Below are 27,597 nucleotides of genomic sequence, written 5' to 3'. Positions count from 1 at the left end.
AAAAAACTCTGCTGACTTTCTACCCAACTTCACCCCTACCAAACCATCTGTCAAAAATTGCCAGAAACACCTTAAAAATCTAAGCAATTGAAGTGTTTATACATCAATCAAAACGTTTGGGATCGAAGTAAGGCTCTTTGAAATTCGACATTTATACAGTAATTTGCCCTACTGTGGAGAATTTGCAACAAGAGGCAGATCCTATGGTGGTTGTGGTTTAGCATCAAACCATACAGATTGGGGTGGTGATTTGCAGGAAGTTGTAGATCAAATGGGTTTTATTAGGGGATGGTGAAAGTCTTTTTCTTTTTTCCTTTATTTTTCATTCTTTTAAAGCATTTTGGAATTTGATTTACCGGTTTCTTTCTTTCTTTTTTTGTAATTTTTAGCAAGCAAACTAAGTGAAAGAGATTTATGAAAAGAACCCATGTTTCAGATTTTTTGTCTTTACTGCTTATACATATTTTGTGTTAGGAGTAACAATTTTTGTTATTAGTTAGAAAGTTGTTAAGTTTTCTGTTAGTAGTTACTGATGAGGTTGCATGTACTGCATGCATTAAATACCCCCTGTAATCAACGTTATGAGGATATGAATGAAGAATGATTTCTTTCAGTAGTTGAAAGTTTAGCATGGTATCAAGTGCCAAAATTTTTTTTAGATCAAATAGTTTTGTTGTTTTTGTTTCTTCATGGAACCAAGTGCAGATACTCCGCATAATTCTTCAAATATTGGTGGAGCAACCCAGTCACAGGATCTTGGTGTTGGTGGTTCTTCAACCGTTCAGTATTTTACCAAGCATGATACGGTCAAACTTGCAGAACATAATTTCTTGCTGTGGAAACATCAGTTGTTGCTGATTCTTGAAGGATATGGGCTTGAAGGCTTTGTTTTGGGCACGGTTTCTGTTCCTCCTGCTGTTCTTATAGAGGCTGATGGTGGTGTTGTTGATAATCCTCGTTTTCTTGTTCATAAGAAACAGGATAAGTTTCTTGCTGCTTGGCTTGTTTCGACGGTCACGGATGAAGTTTTGGTTCATCTAACTGCAGCTAAAACGAGTCTTGATATTTGGAACACCATTGAAAGAAGATTTGGCACTACGTCGAATATTAAGATCTCGAGTATGCGTCATGCATTATACTCGATCAAGAAAGGTAGTTTAAATGTTAAAGAATATTTGCATAAGTAGTTTAAATGTTAAAGAATATTTGCATAAGGTCAAGACTCGTATTGATAGCTTAACAGCTGTTGGCAATGATGTTACGGAAAAAGAGCAAGTTAGTGTTATTCTGTCTGGGCTTCCCATTGAATATGAGTCTATCCGTGTTTTTACGTCTGCTGCTTCAGTTTCGTTGGATTTGTTGACTGATATGCTTCTTGATTTTGAGGTTAGACAGTTGGTTGTTTTGTCGGAAACTCATTTGCAGGCAAACTTAACTAAATATCAAGATGGTGCAGATAGTTCGAAACCTTCTTATGCTCAGGACTCAAAATAAGGGTTTCGTGGTTCGAATCGCAGTTGGTCGCGTGGCAGAACTAGAGGCACTGGTCGAGGATGGTCTCGTTCTAGACCACAGTGTCAACTTTGTGGTAAGGTTGGTCATATTGTACAAAATTGTTATCATCGATTTGATGAGAATTATTTTGGACAAAACCCTTCAGTCAATTTTCATCAAGTGCACGAGTTTGCTCCTTCCTCCACGTCATGCTCTTCTGTACTTAATTGTTCTGGTTCGTGCTCTCGACTATCAACTCCATCCTCATCATCAGCTGATCAGACCTGGTATCCAGACTCCGGTGCAACAAATCATGTTACACCTGACAGATCTGCTCTTATGTCAGTAACTCCTTATACAGGTGTAGGTCAAGTTGTTATGGGCAATGGTAAGTCAGCACCTATAGCTAATATAGGGTCTTCTAATATTCTGGCTGGCTCTAGACTTCTTCATCTTCAGCGTGTGTTACATGTTCCTACAGTGTGCAAAAACTTGTTGTCTGTGGGACAATTTGCAAAAGATAACGGTGTCTTTTTTGAGTTTCATCCTTTTCTCTGTTTTGTGAAGGACATTCAGACAGGGAAGATCCTTCTCGAGGGCCACATGCATGAAGGTTTCTATCGTTTTCAGCTGTCCAAGTCTACTCTCGATAGTAACAGTTTTCTTTCGAAGCCTAATCCGTGCTCAATAAACAGTGCCCAACTTTCATCTACAGTTTTATGGCACAACAGACTTGGACATCCGTGCTCTAATGTCTTGTCTCAAGTTTTAAAATATTGTAAAGTCTCGTTTGTACAAAATAGTTTACGTACTATATGTACGGCCTGCCAGATGGGCAAGGCTCAAAAGCTTCCTTTTTCCTGCTTCCACTACAGTGTACAAGATTCCTTTTGAGCTTGTAGTTTCTGATGTATGGGGGCCAGCTCATGTGCCTTCCAATGGGTTTTGCTATTACGTGTCCTTTGTTGACATGTACAGGAGATATACTTGGATCTACTTTCTTAAAAATAAATCTGAGGTTGCTTCTTGTTTTGCTAATTTTCATCAGATGGTAAAAACTCAATTTGGTTGTCCTATCAAGATGTTACAAACAGATGGTGGGGGAGAATATCGTGGTTTGACAAAAGAGTTTTCTCGTCTGGGTATTCAACATAGGGTTACTTGTCCATACACCTCCGAGCTAAACAGAGTTGCTGAGAGGAAGCATAGACAAATTGTTGATATGGGATTATCTCTTCTTGCTCAATCTGGTGTACCATTGAAGTTCTGGTATTATGCTTTTGCACATGCTGTTTATTTAGTAAATAGACTGCCTACTCTTATTTTACATCAAATGAGTCCGTATGAGAAACTTCATGGTAACAAACCTGACTATACTACTCTTCGGGTGTTTGGCTGTGCTTGCTATCCTGATTTGAGACCTTTTCAGCAATACAAGCTACAGTACAGGTCAAAAGTTTGTGTTTTTCTTGGGAGTACCCCGAATATAAAAGGGTTTTGGTGTCTTACTGATGATGGTAGGGTGTATCTTTCTCGGCACGTTCGGTTTGATGAGGAAAGGTTTCCATTTCATGGTGGTTTTTGTTCAAAGTTCCACAACAATGTCATGAAGGAATCTTGTAAACAGCAGACCATGCTCCCTATTATTGTGCGTAATAATTTTTCTGAAATAGGTTTAACACAAGCAGACACACGATTGGTTAGGACATCTCCAATGCCATGTTCGTCAGTTCCATCACATCATACTCCCTCTCGTTCCAGCTCGTTAGGTGGTATCTCTCTTCCCACAGAAGTTTCTCCATTATGTGGTCTAAATGAGTGTCGGTCAGAAACTTCTTTGACACATGGACAGAGTGAATGTCAAGTTGAAGCTCCATTGAATGTTAGTATGCACCCCATGCAGACTCGTTCAAAAAAATGGAATTTTTAAACCGAAAGTTTTAGCTTCGGTATTGGCTGAAAAGGAGCCTTTGACGATAAGTGAAGCGTTTCAAAGCCCGGCGTGGACAGACGCTGCTAAAGCGGAATATGATGCTTTGCTAGCTAACCAAACCTGGGATCTCGTGCCACTACCTGAAGGACGACGAGCTGTTGGTTGTAAATGGATTTTTAAACTGAAAAAGCATGCAGACGGATCTATTGCTCGATACAAGGGCAGGCTTGTGGTTAAGGGTTACTTGCAGGAAGCTGGTATTGACTTTCAAGAAACGTTTAGCCCGGTTGTTAAGCCAACTACAATTCGGGTGGTACTTGCCTTAGCTATGTCATCTAATTGGCCACTTCGACAGGTAGACATAAATAATGCTTTTTTAAATGGGGAGTTGAGTGAAGATATCTACATGGTACAGCCTCCGGGGTTCGAAAAGTGAGGGGCAAATGGTGAGCAGCTAGTTTGCAAGCTTCGAAAAGCCTTGTACGGTCTCAAACAAGCACCACGAGCGTGGTTCAATAAGTTGCGAGAATTCTTGGTGTCCATGAAGTTTGAAGTTTCCAAAGCCGATAATTCCCTGTTCATTTTTCAAACCAAGTCCTAGTTGATTTATGTGTTGATATATGTTGATGACATTATCATTACTAGGAATGATGTTGTGTTCATAGGTGATTTCGTTACTCAATTAAATGGCAGGTTTTCGTTAAAAGATCTGGGGAAGCTAAGTTACTTCCTTGGAATTGAAGTCAAGTACACTACACAAGGGTTGCTTCTCACACAAAGAAAATACATTCTGGATCTTCTTCAACGTGCATCTATAGAGAAGTCAAATAATTTACCTATACCAATGGTCACCACAGGTCATCTTTCTGCTAATACTGGGAGTCCTGTTGAAGATGAAAGTCATTATCGAAGTATCGTTGGTGCTTTGCAATATGTGGTAATTACTAGACCCGACATAGCGTATGCTGTTAACAAAGTTTGTCAATTTATGCATAAACCTTTGGATTTGCATTTCAAAGCTGTGAAAAGAATCTTAAGATATCTACAAGGCACACTGAATTATGGGTTGAAGTTTGTTCGTTAGTCGAAGTTTTTGCTTGAAGGATACTCAGATGCTAGTTGGGGTTCAGATGTAGATGATCGACGGTCCACTTCAGGATTCTGTGTGTTTCTTGGAGGGAACCCGATCTCTAGGTCAACAGCAGAGGCAGAATATAGAAGTGTTGCTCATCTCGCTGCAGAATTGGTTTGGATTCGCTCATTACTAACTGAGTTGCATGTTCTAGTTCCAAAGAAAGCATTGATATTGTGTGATAGTTCAGCTGCTGTTGCAGTAGTAGGAAACCCGGTTTTACATTCAAAATTCAAGCACGTAGAGATGGATTTGTTCTTCGTTAGGGAAAAAGTTACAGATGGAGTACTTCAAGTTGGCCATGTTTCGGGATCAGACCAAATTGCCGATGTTTTGACAGAACCTTTGCCAGTGGGAATTTTCACTAAGTTTCGAGATCTACTTTGTGTTACTGATACAAGTCAAGAAGTTTTTGATGAGAAGAAAAGTTGATAAGTAAGGGGCATGTTAGGAGTAACAGTTTCTGTTATTAGTTAGAAAGTTGTTAAGTTTTCTGTTAGTAGTTACTGATGAGGTTGCATGTACTGCATGCGTTAAATACCCCCTGTAATCAACGTTATGAGGATATGAATGAAGAATGATTTCTTTTAGTAGTTGAAAGTTTAGCATTTTGCTCTAATGCTCTTTTGATTTGAATGTTAATTTCTTATAGCGTCCATGGAAATATATGTGTGTAATACTTGTTACAACAATCTTGTATTTAGTACAAAGCTCCAAGAAAGTCGAGTACTACAGATGAAGTTTTCTGGTAACTTTTGATACGATGGTTTGGTAGGGGGTGAAGTTGGTAGAAAGTCGACATAGTCTTTTTTGTGTGTTTAATGAATAAGTTAAAAAATAATGCTTACATGTAATATGACATGTAAATAAATCTGACTTGGCTTATTTTTATTGGTTGATATTTTCTTTAGATAGTAGGAAGAGCATATGATATAATTTCTCCGCAAGGGAATGTAACATATTAATTGATGGAATTAGAGTTCAAGTACCAAAACAGAAATTTTAAAAGTAGAGATACTAGATTGGAAGGTTTGATAAAATACAGTTCCAAATATGCTATTATCCCTGTTATAGAAAACAAGATGTCATCTGTCGTCTATGGCGCAGAGACAGTAATGCAAACTAACTACCCACAAAGAAGATCTCAAAAAACGTTCATAAATTGGTAAGGCAAAGGGTTCTGGGTTCTCGCTTAACGTCAAAAAGGAAGAAATGGGAAGGTCTTTAGTTTTCTCCACCAACATTCCTCTCAGATTTTCACAAACACCCAGATCAATTTCACCTCGATTTCACCCAAATCAGTACCAACCTCACAAACTTAGTCCAAAGTCTTCAACTGGGTATCGAAAAGTTGGAATCTTTAATACAAATTCCAAAAGAAAATTATGCACAAGAGCTTTGATATCAGAGGTTTCTAACCAGAGACAGTATCCTAAAGTAGCTGCCAAATCAACCGGACCAATCCCTCCATCTCAGCTCATTGAAGTTGTCGAGACCGCTGCAAAAACTGGGGCTGAGGTTGGCATCCCCCCCCCCCCCCAAAAAGGAAATTCTTTTATGCCAGTTAATTTTGTTCTACTTTTCAAAATTCATTTCTTTCAATAAATACCTTTATTTTCTTACAGGTGGTGATGGATGCTGTCAACAAACCAAGAAATATCACATATAAAGGACTAACTGACTTGGTAACCGAGTAAGGGCTTCTCAATCTTCTCATACTTATTCAGATTTAAGCTATGCCCTATATATCAGTATTGGGGATGAGGTAGGCTGTTTGACTAGTGTATGATTAGATAATTACAGCTTGATTTACCAAACTGCATTGTCATTGTGCCTGGTTGAGCTAATCTGCCTCCCGAATGTTATGATGTAATTTTCATAATGTGAAATATGAATCATGAAGTTAAATTTTTGGCACTGACGTTTGCTTTTCATATAAATAGGACAAATTCAGTACTTGAAACATTAAAAAGTAAATAGATTGAATTGTTTATTGTCAGAAAAAGTTTTTTTAGTATACTTCTTCATTCATATTCGTGGAAGCAAAAGGAATCCATGTTATAATCATTCCCTATACCGCAAATTTGCCGTTTGGTTTTCTTCATGTACTTGGCTTACAATGAGAATGGTATAATTTACCCTAAACCTTTGTCTACATCTTGCCGTTTCCCAATCTATAACCACAAAAAGAACCAGGCATCTTATATTTAAAAAGTTTGCTTATCACTACTCATTGCAGACTCACAGTTGCTTGTATTAGCCTTCACATGAATATTTACGTCTAAATGTTCTTCCTTACAGTTTACTTTTGCTATAAACTTATTATATTCCTTGCTTCTGCTCACAATTATCATATGATGTTACCTACAGCACAGATAAAATGAGTGAGGTTGCTATTCTTGAGGTAGTAAAAAAGAATTTTGGAGATCATCTGATCCTTGGGGAGGAGGGAGGAATTATAGGGGATACCTCATCAGACTATCTATGGTGTATTGATCCTTTAGGTCTGTCTCTTTCATCCCTTGGTTTCTTTAACCAAAACAGTTTGTATGTTTATATTTTATAAAGTATTAGAAAAATATCCTATAATTTGGGAGTTAAGTTTTCACTTTTCAGTCTATAATGTATTGCACTCTTACCTGAAGAGATGCTTTAGCATACCGTAGTTTATACTGAAGATTAATTCCCCTGCTTGTTTGTGTTAATATTTACTTTATGTGAGGGTTAGATATAAATGCTCTGCTGGTTTCACTTTGCTACCTTCTGTAGATGGAACAACAAATTTTGCACATTGTTATCCTAGCTTTGCAGTTTCAGTGGGTGTACTGTTTCAAGGAAATCCTGCCGCTGCTGCTGTGGTATTATTTTCTTACATGAATTTTGGCAATATTCCATTTACATAAGTTTACATTCAAAATATGATCACTTAAAGAATATTGAGTATAAAAGTTACAAAATCAGTTTCTTGCTTTTTTAATTTGCATGATGTAGGAGGAAAGATGACATTATTGCTTTTTTACGTGTAGGTGGAATTTGTTGGGGGACCTATGTGTTGGAATACCCGTACATTTACTGCTACTGCTGGTAGGAAATATGGAACTAGTTAAAGCTCCTTAAGGTTCATAGTAAATTAATGGCTAAATATTTGATGCTTTGGGTTCTAGGTGGGGGAGCATTTTGTAATGGACAGAAAATCCATCCCAGTAAAACAGATAAGGTAAGTGATCACACTGAATCAAACAGTTAAAAATATTGTGAATAATTTAATTAGTAGATGTTACTATTTTCTGCTGAACAGTTGTTGCTTTATACTTCAACATGTTTGATCATGGTTGATGACACATTTTATGCATTCTGGTTGGACAAATATTGTTGGGGCTCAATGATTATATGCCCTCTAATATTTTCTATGGAGGTTTTTCATGGTAACTTCGCTTCAGCAAGCTTGTTGAGGCACAACCCTTAGATACCTTCGAATTAGGATTAAACTGACCAGCCTATGCTTTTGCGAAATATATCTTTTAAAAGGTTGGTTCCCAGTGCATGCCTATGATTTTTAAAAGGCCAAATGTTTTGACATCTTGCAAAGAAATACTTGTTTGCAGGTGGAGCAGTCTCTTCTTGTGACTGGGTTTGGATATGACCACGATGATGCATGGATTACCAACATTGAATTATTCAAGGAATTTACTGACATCAGTAGAGTATGAACCTTAAAAGATATTTCTGTGGTCATAAGCTCTTTCTCCAAAAATTACTAAACTCGTGATTTACCCTTTTTGTCTCTAACTTTCCCCTACTTACAATGACTAGGGTGTAAGAAGGCTTGGTGCTGCAGCTGTGGACATGTGCCATGTAGCTCTGGGAGTTGCGGAAGCGTATTGGGAATATCGTCTAAAACCATGGGATATGGCTGCTGGTGTATTGGTAAAGCTTTATAACTTAATTCCTTTTGTGTAATCATTGACTTACATGTTAAAATAAAAGTAATATATTTTCCTTCCTTTACTTAAATGGTTATTGAGCCGCAGCAAATGTTAAAATAGATGTCAGTTGTCAGTTTATTTTGCATTGGACATAACTACTTATTTTGCATACCGTGAAAAGATAAATAAAAAGATCCGTAAAATACTTTGAAATTGCTTCGAACATATTAAGTCGCCAAACTGTTTTCTATCATATGTATAATTTTAAATTTATCTAGTGTGAAAACTGTGGTGATAATTAAGAGAGTGAGCATGTTGAATGAGGTTTGTTCAGATTCAGCAGTTCATATTAAAATTGTTAATTCTTTGTAATCAGATAGTCGAAGAAGCTGGTGGCGCTGTGACTCGGATGGATGGTGGAAAATTTTGTGTCTTTGATAGATCTGTTTTGGTATCTAATGGTGCAGTTCATGCCAAGGTTCGACCTTTTTCATGTTCCTGTCATGTTGTAGAAAGGAAGATAGAATCCAAAATCTTATTATGCTTTTGGTTGTAACTAAATGGTATGATATTCAATTACTATGATGAGCAGCTTTTGGAGAGGATTGCACCTGCAACGGAGAAACTTAAGAGTAAAGGAATTGATTTCTCATTATGGTATAAGCCTGAAAGTTACGTCACAGATCTTTGAATTGCCAAAGAGTCACACTTCTTTTTCCTGACACAGTAAGCAGGTCTTTCTCTCGTAACTTGAATTTATGCAATTTTTCGATTTGGCCAAATGCTGCCATTTATAGATGTTGCGAATTTAGTCTCTTTACTTTAATTTCGTCATTTTTTAAACTAAAATGATGTGGCTTTCTTGTGAGAATTATATGCAAATAGCAAGTTAACATGACATCTAAATCTACTGTTAAAGCATATTTGTTGTTTCCTCTGTCTTTCATGTATGTGTCACGAGCTTGGATTTTAACTTAGCAAATGAAGCTGTTGTGCACGAGCCTGTGACACATGCATGGTGCTGAAACTTAATCCAAATTAAGCCTTTCTACATGGCTCCTTCCCTCCCCCCCCCCCCCCTCTCCGTCTTAGAAACTGTTCTTTCCATTCCCTATGTTCAGACTTTAGGCTGAGATCCTCCCATTTCCAACGGCCAGTTGTAATTGTTGGAATTTAACAACCAACATGCTTCGAAGGCTAAACATTTGATAAAAGCATATTAACGGGAAGAAAGATCAACATCTTTTTCAGATGCTTTTGGAATCCTGATGAACAAAGCTTTTAATAAACTTTGGTCTTGTTGCTGTGTTGCAGAGCCATGTAGTTTTGCCAGCAAACTCACCATCATTGTTTGATTAGAAACATAACAAGGATACAGAAGACGCAAATATATTGTGAAAGGCTGAATAAGAAGAAGAGGAATGAAGTGGTGGCTGTTAATTGTGGAAAGAGTATGCATTGGCATTTGTAGTTATATGTTATCGTTGTTAATGAAGTACCATGCAACTGTCCGCCGTTATTAACTGTTTTATTACTGTTTTATTTTTATTTTTACTTTTTACTTCATCTCTTGTATCTTGTATATGCCATCATGGTCGTTGATTCAATTCACATAATTTGAATTTTCCCAAGTATGAATAATATATTTATTTATTCTTAATATTATTTGACTTTTATCCACGGTACCTCTGAAACACCCACCATCCTGCATTCCATTACATTCTCATGATTACTGGTTATCTATACAACATTTCCTCAGCCCTTATCTTCTTCTTCGTCTTCTGCAGCAAGCACAAGGAGAACATTGTTAGTGTCCATATCAACCTGGTTTTTCTACATTGATCTTGTCACTCTATGCTGCTTCTGCTCCTTCTAATTCCGCCATTAGCACCGCTTTTTTTCGTGTAAAGGCCTTGGACCTTTGTGCTGGCATCGGGGCAAACCCTGTCGACGGAGACTAGGTCCTTTTGTCACGGGACTAGATCTTTTGCGACTCGTCACACTTCCTCTCATTCACGATACTACCTAATTTATGCAATTACTAGATACTACTGGATCATAAGTTGAAATTTATAAGAGGATTAAAATGTAGTTTACCCTACTTGTCCAAAAGTATTTAGTAGGTTTTTTTTTCTTATGCCTGAATTTGTAATCAATTACTCGGATCGATAACTCCATATTGATACTATTAGTTTGTGCTGATGTAGCATTAATGGTCAATCTAATGGTTTACTTATTTTTAAAAATTAAAATGTTTTAACTACTATTTAAAAGAAAAAGAAATGCTACTAAAACCAAACTAACATGAATATGTAGGTAAATATACTATAGAGGCTCTTATACTATGAATCGATTGGATTCTACCTCTTTACTAAAAAAAGATGAATTAATCTTTGTATATTAGATCAAAGAGTAAATTAATTTTTCTGTTAAAATTTTCATTCATTATACTATTAGGAATTACCGAAATTGAAATAATTAGATAATTACATGTGGCGTGCCTCTAAAATATAAAGACTAAAGGAAGGCAAAATACAATTAGAGTTAAGGCTTTCATTATAATTTTACCGAATATTTATCAGAGGGAGTAACTGCAAATTGAGCTACCCACAAAGAAACCGGGAAAAAAAAGTTTAACAAATTTGTAAGGTAAAAAACTCTTTAGATTCTCAGTTAACATCGAAAATAAAATTTAGGAAAGTATTTAGTTGTCTCTACGGACATTACTCTCAGGTTTTCGCAAAAACCCAGAGCAGTTTCACCTCGGATTCACCCAAATCAGTGCCAACCTCACAAATCTATTGCAAATTCTCCATTTGGGTGTCTATAAGTTGGAATCTTGAGCACGAATTCGACAGGAAAATTATATACAAGAGCCTTGATGTCGGAGGCTTCAAACCAGAGAAAGTATCCTAAAGTAGGTGCCAAATCAACTGGATCAATCCCTCCTTCCGAGCTCATTGAAGTTGTTGAGGCTGCCGCAAGAGCTGGCGCTGAGGTTGGCCTCCTTTTTTTTTTTTTTTTTATGTCTTTTCATTTTTGTTTTACTTTTCAGAATTCATTTCCCTTAAATAAATATCTTCATCTTCTTATAGGTGGTGATGGATGCTGTCAACAAACCAAGAAATGTCGCATATAAAGGACTAGCTGACTTGGTAACCGAGTAAGGACTTCTCAATCTTCTCATACTGGCTCAGATTTTAAGCTATGACCTTAATATTAGTATTGGGGGTGAGGGAGGGTGTTTTGACATATATGGTTAGATAATTACAGCTTACCAAACTGCATTGTCATTGTGCCTGGTTGTGCTAACCTGCCTCCTGCATGTTATGATGTTATTTTCATACTGTGAAATGTGAATCATGAAGTTAAATTTTGGCACTGAAAGGTTCAGTGTGCTTTCTGATTCATATTCTTGGAATAAAATAGGTTCCATGTTATACTTGTTCTCTACCCCACTAGTTTACCTTTCTGTTTTCTCCATGTACTTAAAAAGAGAATGGCTTAATGTACCCTAAACCTTTGTCTGCATCATGCTGTTTCCCAGCCTATAACCACAAACAGACATGGAAGTTTGCATATTACTACTCATTTCAGACTTGCAGTTTTGTCCTGTAAGCCTTTGCATGAGCATTTACATTTAATGTCCTTCCTTATTGTTTATTTTTATTTGCATCTTATTTACTGTTTTATAAATTTACCTCAAGAGAGAGACATTCAGTATTTCTGCGGCATGTTGCAACCATATTATATCTACAAACTTATTATATTCCTTTCTTTTGTTGACAATTGTCATATGATGTTATGTGCAGCACAGATAAAATGAGTGAGATCGCTATTCTGGAGGTAATAAAAAAGAATTTTGCAGATCATTTGATCCTCGGGGAGGAAGGAGGAATTGCAGGGGATACCTCATCAGACTATCTCTGGTGTGTTGATCCTTTAGGTTTGTCTCTTTCATCCCTTGGTTTCTTATCCAAGGCAGTTTATATGGTTATATTTTATAAAAATTAAATGAATGTATCCTGGAACTTGGGAGTTATGTTTTCAGTCTATATGCGTATTGCAGTCTTGCAGAAATGCTTTAGTATGTCATGGTTCATGGTTCATGGTTCATGTTGATAATTAAATCCCCTGCTTTTTTGTATCAATACGTTATCTAAGTGGTAGATATCTCTATTGGTTTGACCTTGTGTAGATGGAACAACAAATTTTGCACACTGTTATCCTAGCTTTGCAGTTTCAGTGGGTGTACTGTTTCAAGGAAATCCTGCCGCTGCTACTGTGGTATTAGTTTCTTGTATGAATCTTGTCAATATTATATTTACATAATTTTACATTCAAAATGTGATTGCTCACTGAATGTCAAGTATAAAAGTTGCGTGATTAAGTTTGTTGCTTTTTCCTTTTCCTTAAAGGAAAAAGAAAGATGGCATTATTGTTTTTTTATGTGTAGGTGGAATTTGTTGGGGGACCTATGTGTTGGAATACCCGTACATATACTGCTACTGCTGGTAAGAAATGTGGAACTAGTTAAAGCTCCTTAAGGTTCATGCCTATGCTGATACTATACTTATGGTTGAATGATTGATTGCTTTGGTTTCTAGGTAGGGGTGAGCATTCGATCGAATCGAATCGAATAAAAAATTTTCGAGTTAATCGAGTTTTCGAATCTCATTTTATCATCCTAACTTTATTTGAAGTTTTCTCGAATCGAGTCGAGTGAGATGGAATTCGAATCGAATCGAATCGAATCGAATATATTTGTTCGAGTTAAATTTTAAAAAATAATTTTAGGTCCTTGTAACCGTTGTCATCCATCGTAATAAAATTTGTCTACCTTAATCAAATTTTTTATTAACTTTCATCACCTCATAATTTATTTATTAATTTTTTATATACTGGTTAGTTTCTTTACTTGCTTAGTTGTTTCAATTATCTTCAGATTCTTGTCACTATGTATTTTGGAATTAAAAATATATTAAATATAAAAATATGATTTTTTAATAAAATTTATTTTAAAAATAAAATGTGAAATTGATAGCAATATAAAATTTTAACACGAATATTTTATGGCATAATTAATAATTCAATTTTAATATAAATATTCAATATGACTAAACAATTCAATAATATAAATAATATAAAATGTGAAATTTAATTTAATAATATAAATAGTAAATATAAATAAAATTATTACTATTTATGTTTAGTGATTTTTTTTGGATAATTTTGATTTTTTATTTGAAAGTAAAGGGTGAGAAGTAAAAGTTTAGGGGGAAAATAAAAAGTTTTGGAGAATAAAAGTTTGAGGGAAAGTAAATAGGGGAGAGTAAAATTTTGGAGGGAAAATATTAAAAAAAATTGGAGGGGGGAAGGTTTGGGGTAGATGGGAGGTGGGATGGAAAGGGAATAAAAGTTTTAGGGGAAAAGTGGGAAGGAGTAAAAATTTTGAGAGAAAATAAAAGGTTTTGAGGGTTTTTGGGAGTAAAATTTTGAGAAAAAGTAAATGGGAGAGTAAAATTTTGGTAGGAAATGGATTTTGGGTAGATTGGGGGGTTGGGAGGGGAGGGGAGTAAAAGTTTTGGGGGGAAAGTGGGAAGGAGTAAAAGTTTTGAGGGAAAAGTAAAAAGGTTTGGGAGTTTAGGGTAAAACTGTCAAATATTATAGTTTGATATTCGAATTATTCGAATTCGAAAACTCAACTCGATTCGAACTCGAAATTCGAAAAAAAAATTCGAGTTGATTCGAATAACTCGATTAACTCGAATAACTCGATTCGTTTAACTCGAAATTTGAATTTTTTTTTGATTTTTTCGAGTCGAATCGAGTTTTGCTCACCCCTATTTCTAGGTGGGGGAGCATTTTGTAACGGACAGAAAATCCATCCCAGTAAAACAGATAAGGTAAGTGATCAAATTGAATGGAACAGTCAAATCTATTGTGAATTATTTAATGAATAGATATTACTATTATCTGCTGAAAAGTTGTTGCCTTATACTTCAATATGCATGATCCTGGCTGATGACACCGTATGCATTCTAGTGGGACTCAATGATTATGTGCCCTTTAATATTTTCTATAGACAGCTTTGATGGTACTTTGCTTCTTTAAACTTGCCGAGGCATGAGCCTACCTTCGAATAAGATTAAATTGATTAGCCAATGCTTTTGAAAAATATGTCCCACTGTCAATATGCTTATGATTTTTAAAGGTGGAATGTTTTGACATCTCGCAAAGAAATATTTGTCTGCAGGTGGAGCAATCTCTTCTTGTGACTGGGTTTGGATGTGAACATAATGATGCATGGAATACCAACTTCGAATTATTCAAGGAATTTACCAGCATTAGTAGAGTATGAACCTTAAATGATGTTTCGTGGCTCTCTTCTTCAAAAATTACAGGGCTCATGCATTACCCCTTTTCTCTCTCCAACTTTTTACTAAATTACAATGACTAGGGTGTAAGAAGGCTTGGTGGTGCAGCTGTGGACATGTGCCATGTAGCTCTAGGAGTAACGGAAGGGTACTGGGAATATCATCTAAAACCATGGGATATGGCTGCTGCTGTATTGGTAACACTTTATAACTCTACAATTCTATTTAAAATAGTGGACTTAAGATGGTAAATAAAACTAATAGCTTTTCCTTCTTTACTTAAAGGGATACTGAGCTGCCGCAAATGTTAAAATGCTTTCAAATTGCTTCAAACTTATTAAGTACCAAACATTTTATTTATTTATTTTTTATTTTAACATTTCATTGAAATTTATGCTAATGTGAAACTTATGGTGATAATTAAGACATAAATCACTTTGAAAATGAGAGCCTCAGATTCAGATGTTTATATTTAAAATTTTAAATTAATCAGATAATTGAAGAAGCTGGTGGCGTTGTGACTCGGATGGATGGTGGAAAGCTTTGCGTCTTTGATAAATCTGTGTTGGTATCTAATGGTGCAATTCATGCTAAGGTTAGACTCTTTCCATTTTTTTTGTCATGTTGTAGAAAGTAAGATGAGACCAAAATCTTATTGTGCCTTGGTTGTAACTAAACGGTATGATATGCAATTACTATGAAAAGCAGCTTCTGGAGAGGATTGCACCCGCAACAGAGAAACTGAAGAGTAAAGGAATTGATTTCTCATTATGGTATAAGCCTGAAAATTACGTCACAGATCTTTGATTCGCCAAACAGACACTTGTGTTTCGTGACAGCAGGTCTCTCTCGTAGCTTGGATTTTTACAGTTTTTCACTTTGATAAGCATATTAATTAGACGAAAGATGAAAAGATTATTACCCTTGTCAGGAGCTTGCCAAATCGAGGAGCCCGACGAACAAAGCTTTTAATAAATCTGCTCTTGGTGCCTTGCGATAGAGTTTTACCGGAAAACCCACCAGCATTATGCGATTAGAAACATAATAAGTATATTTTCTCTTTGTTAATAAAGTACTGTCTGCCGTTATCAACTGTTCTATTACAGTTGTGTGTGTATTTTACTTTTTTATTTTGATTTGCCATCACATTTTATTTTTGTTTATATTCGATATATTTTTTTTGATGTAAAATAAACAGAAGAAATTAACAAAATTATCTAAAAATATTCAGCGGATATACTGTAAACAACTGTAGTCCTGCATTTTTGTCAAAAGCTAGTTTAGTGATATTATCTGTTTCTATGTTTTCTTCTCTAGAATATGTTCGAACTCCCAAAGACCTGTTTCTAACCGAAGTTGATGAATGCATTCATAATTTTACCTTGCTTCCGACTTTATTGAGAAACTGAGCAGGAAAGTGATTGCAAAAACGTTCTGAGTTTTTAATTAAGAATCATAAAGTACACAGGTTTATATTTGATTGACAGTTAATATATAAAAGGATAATTAATTAGGGCGGAAGGTTTTTAATTACAAAGGTTGAGTTAATAAACCGTAATTAATAATTAATATTTCAATAAATAAATGGGATACTTTAATTAAGAAAGATGAATGGTGTCTTGCATATTCTTCCATGCATGGTATTCATTCACAGGGATTTTTAACCATCATTTGGGTTTTCTCTAATGTTAAAAGAAAGTAAAGGGTATATTTATTTTTAAATTTTAACATTGATCGACTTTTATTTGCGTCCAACGAAAGAGAAGAAGATAATGGTGGTGGTCCACTGCCACGCATCATCACCGTACCTCCGAGATCCCCAACATACGGCCCTCCATTACCTTCTCCGGAGAGCTCCCCCGTCACCTCCCATCATCTATGCAACATCTCCTCAACCCTTATCTTCTTCTTCGCCTTCTGCAGCAAGTACAAGGAGAACGCTATTAGTGTCCATAGCAACCACCAGTTTTTCTTCACTAATCTTGTCACCTCCTTCAAAATCCGCCACTAACACCGAGTTTTTCGACCTCCCTAACTCCGGTGGTGTCAAGGCCTTGGACCTCCGAGCTGGCACTGGCGCAACCCCCGTCGATGGAGACCAGGTCTTTCCCTCTCCTTCATACTACCACTTAAATTCACACAATTACTACTACTAGTAATTTTCTTCCATGTAGTTTTTAATTACCCTTTTTTTGTTTTGCATGTCAAAATAAAAATAAAAAAAGGTTGCAATACATTATTATGGAAGGCTGGCAGCAAAGCAAGGGTGGCGGTTTGATTCCACTTATGATCATAAAGATAGCACTGGAGAACCAATTCCCTTTGTCTTCACCCTTGGCTCCGGCAAAGTAAGTTGGCAAAACTGATACTGATTACAACTTTCGAGTTCACCTACATTTAATAGACATCACTGACTTGCAAATCCATATAAATACAACTTTGATGTATATATGTGTTATTTAAAAGCCAAAATTGTATTGTATTGGTTCACTTTGAATGTTTATATGCAGCAGTAATTAACTTGGACACAAAAAATTATAAATACAGGTAATTTCTGGGATCGAATCGGCTGTTAGATCAATGCAAGTTGGTGGAACTCGTCGAGTTATCATTCCTCCCTCCCAAGGATATCAGAACACTTCGCAGGAGCCTATTCCCCCTAATGTATGTGATCTACTCTTCCCCATTTTTCTATTTTCTGGACTCCCTAATATCACAATTGATGCAAATGTTAAGAGGCCACAATTGCTAAAACCTGATTTTAAAGAGGCCACAATTGCTAAAACCTGATTTTAAAACATGACTTGTTTCCTTTACCGTAACATGTTTTTCTTGGCTGCATTTTTCGTCAAGCTGTTACCACTTACCAATATTTACCTGTATTGTGTTGTGCTCCAGTTCTTTGACAGACAGAGGCTGTTTACCACCATTTTCAACCCGACCCGTCTTGGCAATGGAGAAGGCTCAACATTGGGTACTCTAATATTTGATATTGAGTTGATCAGCATAAGGCATTAGCAAACTCAACTTCCATCTCATAAAACTCTGTTTTATTGCAAACATCCAAGCATGGAGATGGTTTTCATTTCCTCTGCTTCTAGAACTATTGTTCCACTCATTGTTAATCCGAAATGAGAAGAATTTTCTGAATCGGCTGAGAGTAGTAGCAAGACAAAGATTCTTGACCTACTTTGTTTCTTGTGAGAATCCGGATTAACCGACTAAGGATGCGAATATAACAAATCCTCAGAGAGTCCATGTTTCAGGCAGTCTGATGTTAGCTTTTGTAAACTTAAAAAAAGGTATCCATATGCGAAAATCAAATCAAAATAAGCACTTTGCAGGATTCCAGTATTATTTTCTTTCTTAACCACTGCTGTATTCCCCAATAACGTTGTTTCCGAAACAGATTAAATTCAAGGAAGTCAGCCATGTAGTAAGTTTAATTGTTTCTTGGGGACCCTAAGTGTTAAAGGGCTGCTTATTACTCATTAATTCATAATTTGTTGTTTTTATTTTTTTTCACTTATGCCAAAATTCGAACCCCAAATTTATAAATGTCCCAATCCCGAATCAAGCTTTGAGCTCTTCCTCTTACTGCATTGGCAAGCCTCCATATCAGTTTTTTTCCCCCGCGTTTGGTTCAATCGAGTCTGTGGTGCAGCGATAAAAGACATGTATTAATATCAAGTCTTGGACGACACGTAATCTAAATTTGATCTCGGACAATCCCTTCTCCATCTCCTTGTAATAAAAAAAGCTTTCTCTTACTTTGGTTAATTAATATTAGTATTCCTATAGATGTGGTTTGGGTGCTAATGACGGCTTTCTTGGAAGAAACTGCATTTATTGAACATGCCAAAAAATTTCAGAGAGATCATTTTTAGGCGCAGATCTATCATCTAAGAGTTTTACCAAACAATGATTTAGCATATCTATAGGATATTAATTAACCAAGCCTATAACTGTAAAGTCTCCATACTACCTTTCAACTAATAGATGATTTAGCACAAAAGAACCACAAAAACCTCTCTCTATATAAATCAACTTTTTTCTGGTTTTCTATAGCCTCAATTCGTTGCATCATGGGCACCACGTTAAACATGCCTACCATAATTTCTGCGATATTTTATCAGATTTTAGTAATCCAGTTGTTACTAAACATGTGCTCTGCAAAGGAAGTTCCAGCCATTTTCGCATTCGGAGACTCTCTGTTCGAGGTAGGGAACAACTTCTACCTTGACACACTTGCTAAGCCAACATTGCCAAATGGTATTGATTTTACAAAGGGAAAACGAAGAGCATCCGGAAGATACACTAATGCCAGGACTATTCTGGACATTATAGGCAAGTCTTGCAATTTATTTATCTATATATATATATATATATATATATATATATTTTTTGTAAATTTAAAGACCCAGATTATTATCACTAGTTTTGAACATAAAGAACGTAGAGCTTAGCTAACTACTTTTAATATATTTTGTTAAGAAATTGTGGTTTTAGCAGAAGAGGAGTTAGGTTTTACAAATTACACTCCTCCTTACTTGAGCCCCCAAACTACTGGAGATGTGATCTTGAAGGGTGTCAACTATGCTTCTTCTGGATCAGGAATTTTTAATTCCACTGGTTCTAAATTTGTAAGATTTTTTTCCCCTTACTCTATTTTTTCATAAAAGTTGCTCATTTCCTAACTTATTAGCTTTATTAAATCAACCTTAAAAAATATATTATTCCGTAAATTTAGAGTGCAACATCTCTTATTATTGGATAACAATTTTTTTTATATGAAACTTCTTTTCTAATTTCTTATTTTATATAATTTAATGATGAATATGGGCATCAACAAATAATCTGATCTTAGTAGGCACTGCATGGGTTATGTAGATGGGTGAAACTAGAGTTGCTGGCCAGAGGCTCTAGTACTTTAAAAATAAAATTAAAAAAATATGCTTCAAATTTTTTAAAAAGTTTATAAGTTAAAACATATTAAATTTATAAGTTTATAAAGAAAATTTTACATTTTCAATTTTATAAAATATTATAATTTAAGTTCAACTCTCTAAAAATATTTTTTGGCTTCACCCTTGATTATGGTTGAAAATTTAATATGAAAAATGATGAATGGAAAATTTATGCCTTTAATTGTGTAGGGTGATCATATTTGCATGGATGAACAAATCAACAACTTCGCAAAATCTAGGCAAGATATCGTATCAAAAATCGGAGCAGCAGCAGCTCGGAAGCTGTTAAGAGATGCACTTTACTTTATTGCAGTAGGTGCAAATGATATCATATTGCTATCTTCGAATGTCTCATTGTCGCATGTTGAGAATATTAAGTATCTGGATAATATGATTTCTAAATTCAAATCTCAACTTATGGTAAATTTTTCTTCTACTTTTGTAATTGACTCGTATTTATTTTATTTTTATTTCTTTAATAAAGTCTTAACAGCACGAAATTCAATTCTATATTGCAGAGTGTTTATAATTTAGATGCTCGAAAGATTGCAGTGACAAGTGCCGCTCCTCTGGGGTGCATCCCTTTCGAGAGGGATAAATTTTCCATAGACCATTGCGTTCCACATGTGAATGAACTAGCCAAGTTATACAATGTTAGGCTGAAGATATTGCTGTCGGAGCTTACAAAACATCTTGCAGGCTCAATATTTATTTACATGAATTCTTATACCACACTTGAAGATGTCTTACAAAATTATAAATCATATGGTGATGATCACATCAATCATTCCCTCCCTCTCCCATCAATATTGAATGTATTTTTTTCTGCTCTGTAATCTTTCTATATCTTTTTTTTTTCTGGTTCAGGATTCACGAATGCAGATTCGGCTTGTTGTCGAGTGTATGGGAAGCATGGTGGTAAACTCCCTTGTATTTTTTTCGCTCGAGTTTGTCCAAACAGGACACAGTACGTGTTTTGGGATGCATATCATCCAACAGAGAAGACTAACTTTATTTTGGCGAAGCATGCATTGGATGGTAGCCGTCAATATATTTCACCCATCAATATCCGACAACTCGCTAATTCGTAAAATGACATTAACCCATTGAAGTTCCTATTCTGAATAAAGAAAATGTTGAAATTTTGGTTGCTATCCATCCCTAGATGGCTAATATAAATGTACTAGTATAATACGTAGTATGTATCGGATTCATTTTATTTTTACCTTATAGCGCTCCGTTTGAAAATTGACGCAACGTGCTTGGCTTCACTAATTTCAACTAATGATAAAAAAGAGAGATATCAAAATCATTTAATATGCAAATAGGGAAAGATATCATTCTTCTTTAGGGTGTTTAATTAGGGCAGCAGGTTTGGCATCAGCCATCAAGATCATGTTTAGGTCCTTAATAAATTCTTTTGATTTACTTTTAGGCTACAAATTAATGCAATGTCAAGTAGTTTGGGATTTTCAGCTCAAATTGACTTTTCAATCATTGATGAAATTATTGTCCCATTCTTTTTAAAGAAAATATAACCTTTAGGTAATGTTAATTATTGTGGCATTGACGATATCAGAGGTTTAGGACTAGAACTCTCCAAGCCCGAGCCACCCGGATAGGAGGTCCATTAAAAAATATATATATAAGTTTAAAAATTGGGATTCGACAAAAAAAAATAAAGTCATCTTAGAAAATAGGTCAGACCTTGAGTAAGGCTTTTTTGGTTTGAGTTCAGTTAAAATTTGTAAAAAAAAAATCAGTTGTTTTCTTGTTGTTTCCTCACTATTTTGCTGTTGTTTTCTTGCTATTTTCTCATTGTTTTACTGTCATTTTACTATTATTATTATTATTGTTTGGATATTATATAATTCTTATTTTATTATTTTAGAGGCATTTGTTTGTTAAGTTGTACTTATTTAAGTACAAAGATTTTTTAAAATTTATTTTTAATCTGTTGGAAAACATTTATTTTAGTGTTTTTAGTGTGTTATATTTTTAAAAAACTATATAAAAAATTTAATACGGGCGAGTCGGATCGGACTCGAGTTTTAGTATTTTTATCTAGGTTGATTTTGGACAAAATTTTAAATTCATTTTTCGAATTAAGGCAAACCTAAACCTATAACTGGAACCGACCCAATTCATAGATAAAACTATTAAGGACGGATGGCATTTTCATATATTGTAAGAAAGAGGAAGATTACCATAGGAAACTGATTGATGGAAATTTATGCATTATTACATTTTTTTTCTCTTTGTTTTCTAACAAGCTTTTCATATTTAAATCCATGAGGCAATATATATAATCTCACAAAATTGGACATCACCAAGTTAATGTGGACCTTTTCCAGCCATCAAAGTGTCCCACACAAAATGAATCATCAAATTACATAGCTTGATTAATCGAAAATGAAATGCATTTTAATCATTAAAACGATATTTAAAAGCCAAATAAATGGGAACTTTTATAGGATGAAAATGTTCTTGGATTGATGAAATAAGTAGGTAACACTTCACTTTTATTTTACAACTATATTTCAGTGCCATTGCTATCAACATAATAATTTCCTTTCACGTTCACATTCACATTCTTAAATTTACATTGAAATTTTACAATATATGCAAAAAAAGAAGAAGCATTTATCCATTTATTAATTATTAATCTGAAATTAAATTTCTTCAATTTCTACTTGAAAAACCCTAACACATTTTGAAATGAAGCGTTATAATAGTTTAAAAAGAAAAAGGAAATTAGTTTGAAAGAGATGCAACAACAAATATCATAAAAAGCGTTCCTTACAAAAAAAGGTAACCAAAAATATAAAACAGGTCTTGATTTTAAGATAATCAACGAATTAGAGCGAAAAGTTTAAGAAATTTAAACTAATTGTCTTTCCCAAAATGCTTTGTAATGTATTTTGTGGCTACCCCCTAAAGTTTTGCTTAAGCATCATTAAATTAAACCCCTTTTTCACTTTTTCTTATTTCTTTTAAGAACAGCCAACAAATGAGTTATTCTTGAGAGAAGAAAGTGGAAAGCAGTAGTACGAGAAAGAGAGAGCCTCTGAAATCCCAGATCTCTCTTTGGAACCCAAATTTCTAAGGAAAATGGTGCACAAATCATTGATCTATGCATTTGTATCTCGTGGGGAAGTTATCTTAGCAGAGTATACTGAATTCAGTGGGAATTTCAATTCCATAGCTTTTCAATGCCTCCAAAAGCTTCCTTCTTCCAACAACAAGTTCACTTACAACTGTGATGGCCACACCTTCAATTACCTTGTTGACAATGGCTACAGTTAAGTTCTCTTTTTCTATTCTTATTCAAGGAATTTAAATTTCGGGTTCTTCATTTTTAGAGTTTAGGGTCTTTCGGAATTGAGTGCAAAATCGAAATGCAGGAGAAGCTTGGATTTGGTTTTTTTTTCCCATTGGATTTCACTACCTAGAGGGATAAGTTTGGATTTGGTTTTGTTGCTTTACTTTTAATTAAGTTCAGCTCTGGTTATTGTGCATTATAGCATTTGAAAGTACTCAGATTGACTGCTTAGTAAACGAGGCTTTATTATGGTGAAGCGGAAAAGGGGAAGAGGGATTGGTATTTGTCTATTTCAGAACCTTTTACTGTAATTTTCATTCTCATTGACTGCTCCTTTTCCTATATTGTTGATTGATTGGCTGATTTTTCGATATTGCAGCATATTGTGTTGTTGCAGATGAATTGGCTGGAAGGCAAGTACCGATTGCTTTTTTGGAGCGTGTCAAGGAGGACTTTGTGTCAAAATATGGTAGTGGAAAGGCTGCTACTGCTCCTGCCAACAGCCTGAACAAGGAATTTGGGTATCTTTCTCCGACTAGAATAATAAAAATAATCAATTGGAGTGGTAGTGAGGGTTTTAATTATTGTTGTTGTTGCATGTATTACATGCTATTAAATGCAGGCCAAAACTAAAAGAACATATGCAGTATTGTGTTGAGCATCCTGAAGAAATAAGCAAGCTTGCTAAGATCAAATCTCAGGTTTCTGAAGTCAAAGGTGTTATGATGGAGAACATAGAGAAGGTACATATGCTTTGTTGGTTGTACATCTATTATGCTTCTATTGTTATGCCAGCTATTTGTAAATGGATGGAATAACACTAGAGTAGATGATATAAACTGGTGCTCTCTCTTTTTATGGGTTTACCATTCATTTGCTCTTAAGCTGATGTTTAGTATGCGGTGATAGTGAAATACAGCTTTAATCACGTTAGTAGTTTTATGATAATACTTAATTTCCTATAGTACTTCCACTTTTAAATCTTAAGGGTCTGTATGAAATTTATGGGGGGTCAAAATTTTTAAGCACTTTCAATTATTTGTTGGTTTTGACAAATGTGAATATGTATATGTCACTATGGAACTATCTAGTTGGCTCTTCAAATTTCACATTTTCTGGTAGGCTTTTAGCTTTTAGCTGCTGTTGCCACCCTGCAATGCTTCAGGCAAATTGCAATTTTCCCATATTAATTTATGAAAATAATTTTGGTAATCAACCAATTTACCACACGCATGCTTTTGGTAATTTTTACTAATTTCCTTCATACAGGTGTTGGATAGAGGGGAAAAGATAGAGCTGCTAGTGGATAAAACTGAGAATCTTCATCAGCAGGTCGGTGTCTCTCTCTCTCTTAGATATATCAGTCGGATACCCACTCAAATTTAAGCATGTAATAACTTCAAGAAATTTGTTGTTTGTATTGATGGCATGTGAGATATCAGGTTAGGCTAGCACTCTTCAACATAAGGAATTATCTACAACAGGAGTTTTAATCCTTAATTTGTTATTTTGGCAAAGAAAAACGTGAGAAGGAATGATGGAAATACAATATAAGAGAGATCTGCTAAACTTGACATGCTTTTATCCTGTTTCATCTATAGCTACACAATTTGGTGTTTACAACCTCCTGAAAAATGATTCTTTACAGGCTCAAGACTTCCGGAATACTGGGACGAAAATCCGAAGAAAAATGTGGCTACAAAACATGAAGATCAAGCTGATTGTTCTAGGAATATTGATTGCATTGATCCTCATCATTGTCCTCTCTGTTTGCCATGGTTTCAACTGTGGTGGAAAATGAGTGCCATCTTTATTAGGCTTATTATTAGAGTTTTCACCAGAGCTATTATGATAATATTGTGATGAAAAGATCAAAAAATATATAATATGATGTCATATGCTATATATAAGATTAGCAATCACCAGATGTTTGGTGCAAGATATTTTTGGATGTGAGCAAACCCTGTAAGTGCTTATTGCAATACATGAAATTGTTTTCTGCAACAATCATATTATTCATCTTCATGCTTCAGAGTCGGTAGGTAAAATATTATTCAAGAAAGGAACTTGTTGGATGCTATCTTTTTCGGCTCAACCTTATTATCCTTTGGTGGCTGTTTCAAGTAACCAAAATATGTGGAAATTCTTCTTTAGCTCTTGGCTTGAAGTTTTGCACCAATCAACAAGAACTGCAATTGCTTTTGTAGAAATAGCACTATGAACCATGTAAATCCTCGCGAGTTTGACCTGAAAATTGAGAGTTAATGTATCTGTGTTTGAAGACTGTTCAATCTTAAGAAGATTATTTGTTGAATCATCTAAAAATGCCCGTCACCATCGGGTCTAAAACTTGATTCAAGAACAAATAGTTGGTGCTGTTTCTTTTCTTTTTTTCCAACCATTTTAAATGATTAATTCAGAGACGATGGTTCATATATCACAAACAATGGAGGGCTCAACTTAATAACAGATGTGAACTACCTAATGCTAAAAGCCAACCTATCCTGATTACTATGTTGCACCTTCTAAACCATCCAAATAAATCGAAAAATATTTTTTAAAAGTAAATGAATTTACCTGATACATATTCGTATTTAACACACAACTGAATAATGTAGTAACATAGGTGCTATAACCTCATACTACCCATCATTTATGTTGCTAGCTTTTGTTTCTAGATTTAATTTAATAAATATCATTCACTTTATGAAAATGGAATTAACTTTTACTATTTTATTGCCACATTTAATTAATGAGTGCAATATGTTCCTCCCGCCTTTAAATATTAACACCTTAAAGCATATACTTCGAGAAGGGAACACTTGCGCAGACGCATTAGCTCGATTAGAAAGCACTCTTAATTGTGTTGAACCCCCAGTTGTAGCTGATATCGAATGACTTTTTAAATTTGTGTGTAATAAAATCTATTTCCCTTTTCCCCAAAAAAAACTGTCGAGGATTTTGAGTCTGCAGGCCCAATTGTGAACCTGAGCTGGGCTGTTATTCGACCTGGAAATTGTACTTGCTTATTAAATACGATTTGGGCTTTTACTCACCCCTATGACATGGCTTGTTTTTTTTTTTGTGTGTGTGGGGGCTCATTTTGAATAACAAATATTATTTTTTAATCTCCTCGAAGCATTTTTTATTATCAACTTCGTCAAAGTTAATATTCAAGTGAGTGGACAATAATTAGTAAGGTGAAAAAACATTTTGCAAGTGTGGTCTCAAACCTTGTCAATGTATTATAGGCTTGGTACATGCAAATCATATCTGATTCCTTAGTCAAAGAGTATTGAAATCCCACAAAGAACATGTGAACTTCAATGCTTATTTTCAAACTATTAGCTCCACTGAATGCTGACCAAAACAAATTTAAGAATGGTTCAACCCAAAATTGGTAAACCTGAAAAAAAATCCATCCTAGACCAGCAATAAAATACAGTGTAAAACCACCCAGGATGAAGAGTGTTTAGCATTTGCCAATGAGAATAAAGAAAATTTTGCATTATTAGGGGTATCAATCACCCTCCAATATACCAAGACAAAAACAACATTAATTAATACACACTACGTTCTTTCACCATCTGTTTTGTTCTCAACTTTCATCAACCTCATTCATTTGTCTCACTGGCCAAGTCTTCAAATTTTGTCATAATCAGTGCAAATTTTCTGATCCACTCCTTTTTTTTCTTGTTTAAATGTATTTATCACTTCATTCCAACTTCCAGATCTCACCAAAAGCCAAACCCATCGACTTTCAAAATTCTCCCATAAAAATTTATTCTTTCATACAAGGGCCCCATCTTATATAAACCAGAAAACATTATGCCCATAAAATCTACACAATAAATCCAAGAAAAAATAAAGGCCAAATCAATCTTTGGTAGGTTTCTGCCCCCATTCCATATTTAACACAAATACAAAAAACTCTGGGGTTAACATCATGCTCAAGAATCAGGTCCTGTTGCTCTCAATTATTTTGTTTTTTTTAATATATATATATATATAAAAAAAAGAAGAAGAAATCATCATATATAAAAACAGAGGAGTTCAAAACTAGATGAGATTGCATGTGCATTGCCTCAGATGCCCATATATGGGTCAAGACAACAATCAAACACCCCAAAGATTTAGACCAAACAATGTGGGCCTACCCAAAATCATCATTTTTTTTAAATACAATTTGAGCTCAAACTTATCACCCCCAAACAGTGAATTAATTTTCTAATCACAAAACAAGACAAACTTTTAAGTTATCTCTACTACTCGTACTGCTATAAATCATTATTTAACTTTAATGACTTTCCCACCCACGAAAAAAGAAACAAATCTTTATTCTAAGCTTACACATTTATGAATCCATTTTTTTTCAAAAAAATGATTTGCTTGTTTCAACTGCAAATAATTATAATAGACAGCGCGTTTCGTGGTGCATTTGACGGT

At 34.9% G+C, this 27,597-nt stretch overlaps 5 protein-coding genes across 10 annotated transcripts; all 5 read left to right on the top strand.

Moving 5' to 3' along the window:
• The first annotated feature begins 5,660 nt into the window (after window positions 1-5,660).
• LOC105769302 (phosphatase IMPL1, chloroplastic) lies at window positions 5,661-10,737 on the top strand. Of its 3 annotated transcripts, XR_008195968.1 has the most exons (12): window positions 5,662-6,077; window positions 6,185-6,252; window positions 6,930-7,063; window positions 7,329-7,417; window positions 7,586-7,643; window positions 7,724-7,776; window positions 8,165-8,263; window positions 8,373-8,486; window positions 8,862-8,963; window positions 9,078-9,219; window positions 9,800-9,936; window positions 10,273-10,737. XR_008195968.1 is itself a non-coding variant. In XM_012589839.2 (11 exons), exons 1-10 carry the CDS (start codon window positions 5,772-5,774, stop codon window positions 9,174-9,176), a joined length of 1,122 nt encoding a protein of 373 aa, XP_012445293.1. In that variant the 5' UTR covers window positions 5,661-5,771; the 3' UTR covers window positions 9,177-9,211; window positions 9,800-10,165. The 3 variants fall into 3 exon arrangements, 2 of the variants coding, with proteins under 2 accessions (XP_012445293.1, XP_012445292.1); XM_012589839.2 differs by lacking the exon at window positions 10,273-10,737 and having other exon boundaries at window positions 5,661-6,077; window positions 9,078-9,211; window positions 9,800-10,165; XM_012589838.2 differs by lacking the exon at window positions 10,273-10,737 and having other exon boundaries at window positions 9,800-10,165.
• Window positions 10,738-11,052: 315 nt separating this feature from the next.
• On the top strand, window positions 11,053-16,162 carry LOC105769303 (phosphatase IMPL1, chloroplastic). Of its 3 annotated transcripts, XM_052630861.1 has the most exons (12): window positions 11,053-11,134; window positions 11,219-11,483; window positions 11,581-11,648; window positions 12,298-12,431; window positions 12,684-12,772; window positions 12,942-12,999; window positions 14,339-14,391; window positions 14,742-14,840; window positions 14,946-15,059; window positions 15,356-15,457; window positions 15,571-15,704; window positions 15,794-16,162. In XM_052630861.1, exons 2-11 carry the CDS (start codon window positions 11,367-11,369, stop codon window positions 15,667-15,669), a joined length of 933 nt encoding a protein of 310 aa, XP_052486821.1. In that variant the 5' UTR covers window positions 11,053-11,134; window positions 11,219-11,366; the 3' UTR covers window positions 15,670-15,704; window positions 15,794-16,162. The 3 variants fall into 3 exon arrangements, with proteins under 3 accessions (XP_052486821.1, XP_012445294.1, XP_052486822.1); XM_012589840.2 differs by lacking the exon at window positions 11,053-11,134 and having other exon boundaries at window positions 11,151-11,483; XM_052630862.1 differs by lacking the exons at window positions 11,053-11,134; window positions 14,339-14,391 and having other exon boundaries at window positions 11,151-11,483; window positions 12,904-12,999.
• A 362-nt stretch (window positions 16,163-16,524) lies between these two features.
• LOC105771410 (peptidyl-prolyl cis-trans isomerase FKBP17-1, chloroplastic) lies at window positions 16,525-18,012 on the top strand. Its single transcript, XM_012592868.2, has 4 exons — window positions 16,525-16,964; window positions 17,088-17,210; window positions 17,410-17,526; window positions 17,761-18,012. Exons 1-4 carry the CDS (start codon window positions 16,635-16,637, stop codon window positions 17,878-17,880), a joined length of 690 nt encoding a protein of 229 aa, XP_012448322.1. The 5' UTR covers window positions 16,525-16,634; the 3' UTR covers window positions 17,881-18,012.
• An 888-nt stretch (window positions 18,013-18,900) lies between these two features.
• On the top strand, window positions 18,901-21,081 carry LOC105767562 (GDSL esterase/lipase At4g16230). Its single transcript, XM_012587129.2, has 5 exons — window positions 18,901-19,209; window positions 19,375-19,505; window positions 20,019-20,249; window positions 20,348-20,597; window positions 20,697-21,081. The coding sequence occupies exons 1-5, from the start codon at window positions 18,948-18,950 to the stop codon at window positions 20,918-20,920; spliced, it is 1,098 nt and encodes a 365-aa protein (XP_012442583.1). The 5' UTR covers window positions 18,901-18,947; the 3' UTR covers window positions 20,921-21,081.
• A 1,651-nt stretch (window positions 21,082-22,732) lies between these two features.
• Window positions 22,733-25,158, top strand: LOC105770217 (vesicle-associated membrane protein 721). 2 transcript variants are annotated; one of them, XM_012591316.2, is made up of 5 exons: window positions 22,733-23,130; window positions 23,531-23,672; window positions 23,774-23,894; window positions 24,421-24,483; window positions 24,800-25,158. In XM_012591316.2, the coding sequence occupies exons 1-5, from the start codon at window positions 22,941-22,943 to the stop codon at window positions 24,950-24,952; spliced, it is 669 nt and encodes a 222-aa protein (XP_012446770.1). In that variant the 5' UTR covers window positions 22,733-22,940; the 3' UTR covers window positions 24,953-25,158. The 2 variants fall into 2 exon arrangements, with proteins under 2 accessions (XP_012446770.1, XP_052485969.1); XM_052630009.1 differs by lacking the exon at window positions 22,733-23,130 and adding an exon at window positions 23,143-23,430.
• The last annotated feature ends 2,439 nt before the right edge of the window (window positions 25,159-27,597 follow it).

Source organism: Gossypium raimondii, chromosome 5 (genome assembly GCF_025698545.1).
Source record: "Gossypium raimondii isolate GPD5lz chromosome 5, ASM2569854v1, whole genome shotgun sequence".
Classification (NCBI taxonomy): domain Eukaryota; kingdom Viridiplantae; phylum Streptophyta; class Magnoliopsida; order Malvales; family Malvaceae; genus Gossypium; species Gossypium raimondii.
The sequence above is the reverse complement of the archived record's forward strand: the minus strand, read 5'-3'. Positions and strand labels throughout refer to the sequence as shown.